This window comes from Mastomys coucha, unplaced genomic scaffold (genome assembly GCF_008632895.1).
Source record: "Mastomys coucha isolate ucsf_1 unplaced genomic scaffold, UCSF_Mcou_1 pScaffold21, whole genome shotgun sequence".
Taxonomy (NCBI): domain Eukaryota; kingdom Metazoa; phylum Chordata; class Mammalia; order Rodentia; family Muridae; genus Mastomys; species Mastomys coucha.
Window position 1 is genome coordinate 129,332,230 of NW_022196904.1, and position 11,201 is coordinate 129,343,430.

Below are 11,201 nucleotides of genomic sequence, written 5' to 3' on the forward strand. Positions count from 1 at the left end.
GCAGCTTCAGCTCCCAAGTTCCAGTTAAGCACACCAACAAGAGTGATGTTCTAGGAGCTGAGGGGAGGGCATGTGCCTCCTACCCTCTACAACCCTCTTGAGACACGGATTTATGCATAGTTCCCATCTGTGTCAGAGCCATCGCCTCCTACCCATAGCATACAACCAGTAAGCTTTATTTCCTATGCCACCTCTATCAGCTCTGAGTGAGTGAGGGGATCAAGTACGCTGGGCAAGGGCATTTTTGCCCCTCAGCCTGCGAGTGCTGAGTGGTTGGCTAAAACAGTGTTCTCGGTTTACAAGATCTCTGTCTTCGTGTGCTTTGGGTCAGCATGGGGGTCCAGGACAGAACTTATCGTCTAAGCAGGTTGTTTCTCTGTGAGCCGACAGACCAGTGGAAAGGAGACTAGTGCTATAGCGCACTCTCTGCTTATACGAACCAGGAAGGGTGCTTCTGGGAGACTGTGCATCTCTGTAGGGTTCTTGGCTCACACCGCCCCCTAGCAGCTGCAGCCACACCCCTCTTAAGGAGACTATGGGCGGGTCCAAACAGGAGGAGTGCTGCTCAGAGCACCTGGAGCTTGAGCGCTTCCGGGAATCGCAAGCCTACGTGGATGACACAGTGAAGGCCAAGGGACATCCACCTGCCCTCCTCCGGCCCAGTTCCGAATGTTCACTAAGGCTGTCTGGATCTTGTCTTCCTTCCGCCTTGTTCCCCTCCCCCAGCCCCAGCTCCCCCTAGGCCCCGCCCCTTGTCCCACCTCCAGCCCCACGCACACTCACTCTCTCCTTTCTACACAACCCCGCCTTCTTCCCCGCCTCTGGCCCCGCCCCACCCGCCTCTGCTGAGAGCCTAAGGCCACGGGTCGCAGGAGGACCCTGAGCAAGCCATGGCGTCTCCCGGCCCGCGGGTGCTGCTGGTGGGCGGTGGCATCGCGGGGCTGGGCGCTGCGCAGAGGCTCTGCGGCCACCGGGCTGCTCCACACCTGCGAGTCCTGGAGGCCACCGCCGGCGCCGGGGGCCGCATCCGCTCGGAACGCTGCTTCGGTAACCGCTCCTTGGTCGACCCCAGACCCCATCCGGTTCCTAATGAGCCAGGAAGCCTTCCTTTTTTTGGCTCCCGGAGTAAAGGAACACACACCCACGTTCACTGAGCCTGGAAAGTCAACTGCCCAAAGTTAGTAGAGTACTCTCTAGGGAAGGCACCCTAGGGTCCCGCAGTTGCTTTGCTCAGCTTTGGGGATTCCTCCTTAAGTGAAGGAAGCCTGTACAGGTTGTCTCTTTCCCACCTCGCACCCCCAGAAGTTCCCTAAATCTGGGTCTGACCAAGCCTTGTCTTTGGGAACCACATGACCCTGAGGGACAGGACCCTTGGTCCTGGTATACAAGGGGACCATGTGACTCTCAAGGTGTTCCTAGAGTATGCTTGCGAAAGGGTGGGGCTGCTTTTTCTCGGGAGAGGACTTCCAGGTAGCTTTTCCTGTGCCCTCCTAGGTGGTGTAGTGGAGCTGGGTGCACACTGGATCCATGGTCCCTCCCAGGACAATCCTGTCTTCCAGCTGGCTTCGGAGTTCGGGCTCCTGGGGGAGAAAGAATTATCGGAAGAGAACCAGCTGGTGGAGACAGGAGGGCACGTGGCCCTGCCCTCCATGAGCTGTACCAGCTCTGGAACAAGTGTGAGCCTGGAGCTGGTGACAGAGATGGCCTCTCTGTTCTATGGACTGATAGACCAGACCCGAGAATTCCTGAATGAATCTGAGGCCCCAGTAGCCAGTGTTGGAGAGTTCCTGAAGAAGGAGATAAGTCAGCAGGTGGCTAGCTGGACTGAGGATGAAGACACGAAAAAGCTCAAGCTGGCTATCCTAAATACCTTCTTCAACATAGAGTGTTGTGTGAGCGGCACCCACAGTATGGACCTGGTAGCCCTTGCACCATTTGGAGAGTATACAGTGCTGCCTGGGCTGGATTGCATCTTGGCTGGGTATGAGCCATAACCCTGTCAGCTCTGCCCATACCGTCCAGGCAGAGGCACTAGACTGGTGAAAGGAGGGGAAAAGGGGAAAGAGGAGGAGGCTTGGAGTGGGCAAGTGAGGGCACTGCTCTCCCCATTCAGAGAGATTGGTTTCTCCTTCTCCTAGTTGTGTTTGTTTAAGCAAAAAATGCATCTAGGGAATTGAGGAGGGAATATCTTGAATGCTCATTTCTTCTGATATCCTAGCGTAGCTCATGTGCCAGGTGTTACTCAGGGGCCTTCAGGTGCAGAGAAGCCAAACAGGTTCTTTCCCTATGGCAGGCAGGCTGTGCATGCTTCCAGGAACAAAGATATTGATTGGGCGGGGCTGCTCCCCCATACCCCCCAACCCTCTCCCCCAACATCAAACCCAAGGCTTCTGTCTAGGAGATAGGATTTTGTGATGCAGGAAGTGTACAAACCTGTGGCTTTTGTGGTGGTGGGGAGCTCTGGTTCTCATGGGAACTAGTCAGTGTTGTGTTCATTGGCTTATTTGACCCTCATTAGCCAGGAGGTAGACGTTAATGGCTCTGTGTTTTAAGGGGTTGCCTTTCTTTTTGGCTCTGAATGATGCTCCTCTGGATGCTGGTGGCATCTCGGGTGGCTTATTTCTGCCAGTTACCCTTCCGGGGCCTGCTTCTCTACACATCAACTTCTGTATCTCCTAGTGGCTACCAAGGACTTACCAACTGCATACTGGCTTCCTTGCCCAAGGACACGATGGTTTTTGACAAGCCGGTGAAGACCATTCACTGGAATGGGTCCTTCCAGGAAGCTGCTTTTCCAGGGGAGACCTTCCCCGTGTTGGTGGAGTGTGAAGATGGTACCTGCCTGCCTGCACATCATGTCATCGTCACGGTGCCATTAGGTAGAACTCACTTTTCCTTATTAAGCTGCCTGTGTATATCCCTATCCCAGGCAATCCCAGGCATCCCAGGCCTCTGGTTTTTCTTCTCCTTCCTTGGCTCTGGGTATTTACTGAGCTGTTGAGTTCATGTTTTCATGCTAAGGATCTCCAGGTGGATGAAGGTACTCCACTATAATTTGTAACAGTTGTAGCCATCCTGCCTCAGCCTCTTGAGTGCTGCAGTCACCGCACTGCCATGCCTGGCTGATATTGTCTTGTACAGAGATATCATTATTAATAAATGCTGGTGGGAACTCAGTACTTCTTACTTCCCTGTGCTCATGTGGCTACATCTTCATAGACTGCAGGAGTGGTTTGTTCTTGAAGATCTAGATAGAATGACTTTTCTCCCCATGCCCTGTGTATGGGGAAACTGTCTCTGTCATGTGCCTGGGTATGGTCTTGCAGGCTTCCTGTTGTGCTAATTTTCTTCCTTCCTTTTTGAAGCTTTAACTTTTATTTTGAGACAGGGTCTCACCATGTAGGCCTGGATGGCTTGGAACTCACTATGTAAGCCATGCTTGTGTCAGACTTAGAGATCCACCTGCTTATGCCTCCGAAGTGCTGGGATTACAGGCCTTCTTGCTTTTGAATTGGCTTCAAGCAAATGCTCTCTCCTCTGTTTTGTCTCTGTTGTTTGTTGGACTGTGTGCTGTTTCTCTTTTCTTTTTTTCCTACTTAGACTCATCTAAGTGTATTCAGTGGCAGAGTGTTTGCATCGATGAGGCCCTGGTTCAATTTTCTAGCAAAGTAAAGAGCAAAACAAGCTTCCTGGTGAAATCTGTGTGGTGACCACCACAGACTGCCCCTGAGTAGTGTGACTGGCAGTGAGAGAGAGGAGGTCGGGAGTGAGCTGTTCCTACAGGGTCTTACTTAACTGTCCCTCTGTGAGTAGGGAGCCCATAGTTTCCCTCCAGTATGGTAGCAGTCAACCTTGAGTCCTGATGGCCAGGTCCAGCCTTTGGAATTTGTCTCAGGTACCCGAAAGAATGTACGAGATGTTTAGAAGCACTTTTCTCTATATAATCAGGACAGACTCCTGTTGATATAGATTCTAGTCAAAACCTAACTTATTTATTTACTTATTTATTCTTTTATATCTGTCTTACCTTGTAGCTCCTGCTGTCCTGGACTCACTATGTCCAGACCAGGCTGGCTTTGAACTCACAGAGAACCATGCCTATCACTGCCTCCTGAGTGTTGAGATTAAAGACATGCATCACAAAACCTGTCTTAAAACTACATCTCATTCTGAATTGCAGGTTTTCTTAAAGAACATCAAGATACCTTCTTTGAGCCACCACTGCCTGCCAAAAAGGCAGAAGCCATCAGAAAACTAGGCTTTGGTACCAACAACAAAATCTTCTTGGAGTTTGAGGAGCCTTTCTGGGAGCCCGACTGCCAGTTCATCCAGCTGGTGTGGGAAGATACATCACCCCTACAGGACACAGCCCTCTCACTCCAAGACACCTGGTTCAAGAAGCTCATTGGATTTTTGGTCCTGCCTCCTTTTGAGTATGTATGCATCCAGAAGCTCTAGGGAAGCCCTTGCTGGCCACTAGTCTTAGTCTATTGGAGGACTCAGCTGTGTATCGTTCACTGCCAGGTATTTCTAAGTGTTTAATTGGAGGAGGGGCATTACTCCTGAAGTGTTGGTTACAGATACCCTGGCTCCCTGAGAGACAAATGGAGGCCCAGAATGTGTGTGTGTGTGTGTGTACATACACACACATATATATATAATTGAAACTGTATATTTGAAGTATGGATCTGTCTATACCTGTAGAAATAGTACTTAGATGGGCACTAAATCACCTTCTACATAATGGAAGCAGAGACCCACAGTTAGCCAGGCATTCTGATACATTCCTGTAGTCCTAATACTAGGTAACCTGAGGCAGTAAGAACATAAGTTTGAATATGTCAGACTCTATCTAAAAAGGACAGACAGACTGACCTACAGATGAAGGTTTTGACTAATGGCTCAGCCATCCTATAAAGGAGTGTACTTTTTCTAGGTACTATGTGTCCCCGAGCATAGCCTAGGATGAGGACTGATGTCTGATAATATCAGAACATACTGAACTGTTGTCATGTGAAGGAAGGAGTGCACACTCCACTTAAGAGATCTGGCAAGAAAGGGCCATGTTCTCAGCCTAGAAGACTAGGATCGGTGGCAGCAGGAGCCCACAGCTGCAGAGCAGCCTTCCACCTGGGAGGGAAGGAGAGAGCGAGCTATTTTCACAGAAGTTCAACTGACTATCCAGATGGGAACAGATCATCTGCCATTATCTGTTCTTCAATAGGGACTTAGACTTTCTGTCCCACTAGCATTGAAAAACTACATTTTCTGAAAAATCACATCAATTTTATTCCCTTCTTTTGTTACTACTACTACTGCTTCTCCTCCTCCTCCTCTTCTTCCTCCTTCAAAAGGTTTGCTATGTGGATGTTTTCTCTGCATGTATGTCTGTGTGCCATGTGCTTACAAAGCTTAAGAAGCCAACAGCAGGTGTCAGATCCTTTGGAACTCCAGTTAGGGATATATGTTAGGTACTGTGTAGATGCTGGGAACTGAACCCTGGCCCTCTGGAAGAGAAGCCAGTATTTCTTTATCACTGAACTTTCTCTTCTGCCCCAGTCTTTCTTTTTCTTCCAACCCTGACTATGTGTGGATAAAGATCCATATCAATGAGTGCAGAGGTAGCTAAGACTCCCGTGCCTTCTCCTCAGCCAGTTATCAACGGGAATTGAGAATGAACAAAACCCTGCCACTTTTTAAATTCAATTTGTTTGAGAAAATATGCTTGCCTCCTCCAGTCTCTGTGTATGCATATGTGTATGTATGTATGCTTACTGACTTTGTCGAGACCAGGGGTGGATCACAGGGATCTTCCTCTATAACTCTGCACCCTATTTTTGAGACAGGGTCTCTCACTGAACCTGTAGCTCATTCACTGACTTTCGCCTCTCCATAACTGGGGCTATTCAGAAAATGTTGGTTCAGGCAGCAATGTCAAAAGTTAATTAATATCACCACTGACACCAGAAAACTGTCAGTATCCTGAAGCTTTTACACTGATGACAACATATACAGTTTTGCTGAAATTCTGGCTTTTGCTTGAGAGCTTAAATTTCATTGTTATCAATACATATTATGCACTTTTTTTCCTGAGAAAATAATCTGCTCAGTATCATGGTTGGCCAGATGTCCTTATAGGTAAGGAAGGTAAGTGTGAAGGAAGCAGCTTCTGACTCAAACACAGCATACCAGAAATCCTTTATACCTCTTCCCATTTCTTCAGACATACAAAAATGCACCCAATGGCCAAAATTTAATAAAATCAGATTTTTTTTTAAAAAAAGATTTTATTTATTTTATGTATGTGAGTATACTGTAGCTATCTTCAGACACACAAGAGGGCATCAGATCCTATTAAAGATGATGGTTGTGAGCCACCATGTATTTGCTGGGAATTGAACTCAGGACCTCTGGAAGAGCGGTCAGTGCTCTTAACCACTGAGCCATCTCTCCAGCCCCCAAATCAGTAACTCTTACTATTTCATTAAGGATCTTCTCAAATGAAATCAGCATCCACCCCATCCCCTACCCCAATGCACATGGTGGTGAAGAATATGAAGCCTCCATCTTCTGAGGGACAGTTTCCTTGCACATTGGGTACAAGTGACAAGGTAGAAATGGTGCATGCTGCTTTAGGGTTGTGAAAATAGCTGGATACTTTGAGAGTCAAGACTCTAGGAGAGCTCTGGGGGACTATTCTACATGGTGGTGGCCCTGGCATAGTGTGTGTGTGTGTGGCCAGCAGACCTGTCTCTGATCTTTCTGTTTCTATAGGTCTTCACATGTACTCTGTGGGTTTATCGCTGGGCTGGAGTCGGAGTTTATGGAGACTCTGTCAGATGAAGAAGTGCTTCTGTCTCTAACTCAAGTACTCCGGAGAGTGACAGGTACTCACCATTTATGTATATATGTATGTGTGTGTGTGTATATTTTGTATTCCTCACTTGTTTCTTTTTTATTTTATTTTTATATGGTATTTATTTATTTTATGTATACAAATACTCTATCTGCATGTACACCCCCATGCCAGAGAGGGCATCAGTTCATATTATAGATGGTTGTGAGCCACCATATGGTCACTGGGACTTGAACTCAGGACTTCTGGGAGAGCAGTCAGTGCTCTTAACCCTTGAGCCATCTCTCCAGCCCCCAACTGTATCTCTAAAGAGGAAGTAAACTTGCAGCAGAGAAGAAGGAATTCCCCTCTGCACATCTCCTAGACAACTTTCTTTCTGGGCAGTGGACAAGCCATGGTTTGCAAACACTTTGCAGTTTTCTTTTCTTTTTTTTTTTTAATTTCGAGACAGTGTTTCTCTGCATAGCCCTGGCTGTCCTGGAACTCAATCTGTAGACCAGGCTGGCCTTGAACTCAGAAATCCACCAGCCTCTGCCTCCCAAGTGCTGGGATTAAAGGTGTGCGCCGCCACTGCCTGGCACTGTAGTTTTCTTTTCTAAAATATTCTGCCCAAAATAAATGCAGTTGTCCTTAGTCAGGTGCTTTCAGGTAAGGAAACTGACAGGAGGCATCTCACGGTGTTGCTTATTGGCACCAGCTGTCCCTGTGTTGCATGGGAGAGCAGCTAAGACAGGATGCCTCTTAGGGAAACAAGCACTGGCTTGGTTTTCTTCCAGGTCAGTGAGAATTCTGAGTTAACATAACTCTGTGTTTCAGGAAACCCAGAATTGCCAGCAGCCAAGAGTGTGCTGAGGTCTCGATGGCACAGTGCCCCATACACCCGAGGTTCCTACAGCTATGTGGCAGTGGGCAGCACTGGCGATGACCTAGATCTGATGGCTCAGCCCCTCCCTGCAGATGGAACTGGCACCCAGGTATAGTGGCCTGCCTTGGTGTGGAGCACTGGAGATCCTGCTGCTAACTAAGGCCTGAAGGTTATGTGGTGTGAGTGATGGCTGGGATCTCATAGACACAGAGCCAGTTTTTTTCTTTTTCTTTTTGTTGTTGTTTGTTTTGAAAGTAGGGGTAAATGTGTGGCATACACTCACAGTCTCAGCACTCAGGAGGCAGAGGCAGGAGGACCGTTTAGAGTCCACAGCCAGCCTGGTCTATTGAACAAGTTAAGTGGGAGGGTGGAGCGGGTAAAGGGGGTGGGGAGATGGGGGCCAGCCAAGGCTAATAAGACTGTGTCTCAACAAACTCAGACCCAGATTAAGAACTTAAAATGTGTTATTCGTATCAGAATTACACATACCCATAGCTTGAGGAATTGCACAGTGCTGGCTGTAGCAATAAAATGAAACAAAAGTAGCCGGTAGGGAGCCCCGTGTTCTCCCCAGACTATGCTTTCAGCTCTTTCCTTTCTTTTTGCATTGGGGCTGAAGCCCTGAGCACACCAGGCAAATATGCTACCACTGATTGACATTCCCCCCAACTCTCCACCTGGTTCTAATATCAAAAGTCTAGGTGGGCCCGGTGGCTCATGCCTCTGTAATCCCAGCTAAAAAGATGACTACAGATTTTAGGCTAGTCTGGTTTATGAAATGAGAGTCAGTCCTGCCAGAAGCACATAGTGAGACTGTTTCAAAACAATTTAATTATGTGGAAACCATCAGCCGTAGAGAAGCAGGTAGAGCAGTGGGTGCCCACCCTCTACCACTACCTCCACTCTCTACCACAGTAGGCAGAATCCACCCACTGCCCCTTAACTTACTGAGTAGTTATCCCTGTAGATATTTCAATGTGTATCTCTAAGTATCACCTGGTATTCACTGCTCAGTTTGCCAGGTGTCTCACAGTCAGCTCGCTTATTGTCATGCCACTTTTAGTTGTAGGGAGGGACTTTAAACCAATCTGTGGTATATTAGGTTTAGCTGCACTCTCCCATGGTAGTTTAGCAACTCTTCTGATCATAGTTCAGGGACCTACCGCCTGGGTGTTTCTTAGTATTCACACCTGCCTGGCATGGGCAGTGATGACTTCTGCCCATTTGTAGATGCCCATGAATGGGCAGGGGCTCTGTTTTCTGTGTCTCTCTCCACAGCTGTCCCACTTGCATCCCTGTTCTAACTTGGCCTTTCCCTGCAGCTCCAGGTACTCTTTGCTGGGGAAGCCACACATCGGACATTTTATTCTACCACACACGGAGCTCTCCTGTCTGGCTGGAGAGAGGCTGATCGCCTCATTGGTCTGTGGGACTCACAGGTGGAGAAGTCCCAGCCCAGGCTGTGAATGCCTGCTGCTCTGCTCTACCACTCAGGCTGACCAAGCTCTCAGTTTGGTTTGAGGTTTGGGGATCTTACTGGTGGCTTTAATTTTGGGAAAGTGGTCTCGTTTCTCTTATCTGTTGGAGTCTGGCTTGGTCTGATCATAGATGCCCGGCTAAGTGTTATACACATAAAGCAGTTAACATTGCCCATGTGTAGAGTACTTTCTTTTTTATTTTTATTATTTAAATGCATTTTATATGTCAAACATATTAATAACAGTATTTTGAGAATCAAATAATACATACAAACCTGTTCAACTTTTATATTCATACCCTTTCAAACCCTAAAAATATTAATGAATATCTAATACTGTCCATAATTGAGGATCCTATATCTTATGTTGAGTACTAAATTGTTTCAAAACATACAAAATATTCTTTGGGAATTAAAATATTCTTTGGGAATTAAACATAGTAAAAGAGCATAAGCCAGGCAGTGGTGGTGCATGCCTTTAATCCCAGCACTTGGGAGACAGAGGCAGGTGGATTTCTGAGTTCAAGGCCAGCCTGGTCTACAGAGTGAGTTCCAGGACAGCTAGGGGGCTACACAGAGAAACCCTGTCTCGAAAAACCAAAAAAAAAAATAAAATATTAAAAATGAATCATTGAGAAATATATTCAAAAGTCCTTACATGATATCACCTGACATAGTGAGAGAGTATCTAAAATGCATTGTATATCTGTGTATATTTTCTAATAGTTTACTTAAAGATTATCAGTGTTTCTAGGAGAGAAATTATTTTGTCAAAGTATATTTTAAAAATTTCAAAATAGCAAAAACTCTTTGAAGTTAAACATTAAGAAAATGCTTATTTCAAGCAGAGAGAAAAATTATCAATATTTCCATGATGTATATAGAACATGATTTTAATATTTTCAACTGTTAATATTCAACAGACAGAATAATTATTTAAAGATATATTTCATTGATATGTTTCCCTTTTCATTTCTGATTTTATTAATTTAGATACTGTTTCTGTGCCCTATGGTTAGTTAGTCTGGCTAAGGTTTTAAGGTTTTATCTATTGTTTTTTGTTTTGTTTTGTTTTGTTTTTTTTTGGTTTTTCCGAGACAGGGTTTCTCTGTGTAGCCCTGGCTGTCCTGGAACTCACTCGGTAGACCAGGCTGGCCTCGAACTCAGAAATCCACCTGCCTCTGCCTCCCAAGTGCTGGGATTACAGGCATGCGCCACTACCGCCCAGCTAGGGTTTATCTATTTTGTTGATTTTTCTCAAAGAACCAGCTCCTGGTTTTGTTGATTTTTTTTTTTAAATAGTTCTTTTTGCTTCTATTTGGTTGATTTCAGCCTTGAGTTTGATCATTTCCTACAGTCTTATAGTACTTCTCATACTGCATCCAGTTCTCAACCTGTCCCCACCCAGTCTAGGTTCTGTCTCTTCCCCTTCTATCCCTAGTCCGTAGCTTTCCTCTCTGGGTTCTTTGGGCCTTAGGGCCTGTAGTTGCCCTTTGTCCTGTTATTGATGGTGTTTCCAGGGTTCCCACAGCTGTTGTCCAGGACCATGGCTAACAAATCCTTTGATCATTAAGGGATTGGTGACAGATGCCCTAGACTGGTAGGCTAAATGATCATGTAGAATCATGTAGATGACGAGAAGACTGGGTGAGGCAAGGAAATGACACATCCTACCCTGACCTGGCTTGGGGATTTGGGAGAAGGTGAAGAATAAAAAAAAAGGCTTAAGACTATTGGGGGGTAGGTTAGCCAAACACAGTGAAGGTGTAGGGAATAAGAGAATATGGAGTTAAAGGTGTTGAGGAGCCAGGTGTGTGGGGTAGATGTGAGGAGTGTGTTAAGTAGGGGGAGCCAGGTGTGTGGGGTAGGTGTGAGGAGTGTGCTGTGTAGGGGGAGCCAGGTGTGTGGGGTAGATGTGAGGGGTGTGTTAAGTAAGGGGAGCCAGGTGTGTGGGGTAGGTGTGAGGAGTGTGCTGGGCAGGGGGAGCCAGGTGTGTGGGGTAG

At 46.7% G+C, this 11,201-nt stretch overlaps 1 protein-coding gene across 3 annotated transcripts; it reads left to right on the top strand.

The window, feature by feature from the left end:
* The first annotated feature begins 820 nt into the window (after nucleotides 1-820).
* Nucleotides 821-9,371, top strand: Paox (polyamine oxidase). Of its 3 annotated transcripts, none has more exons than XM_031388725.1 (7): nucleotides 821-1,047; nucleotides 1,495-1,981; nucleotides 2,680-2,879; nucleotides 4,181-4,433; nucleotides 6,775-6,887; nucleotides 7,673-7,830; nucleotides 9,044-9,371. In XM_031388725.1, exons 1-7 carry the CDS (start codon nucleotides 891-893, stop codon nucleotides 9,185-9,187), a joined length of 1,512 nt encoding a protein of 503 aa, XP_031244585.1. In that variant the 5' UTR covers nucleotides 821-890; the 3' UTR covers nucleotides 9,188-9,371. The 3 variants fall into 3 exon arrangements, with proteins under 3 accessions (XP_031244585.1, XP_031244587.1, XP_031244586.1); XM_031388726.1 differs by lacking the exon at nucleotides 821-1,047 and adding an exon at nucleotides 1,055-1,177; XM_031388727.1 differs by lacking the exons at nucleotides 1,495-1,981; nucleotides 2,680-2,879.
* The last annotated feature ends 1,830 nt before the right edge of the window (nucleotides 9,372-11,201 follow it).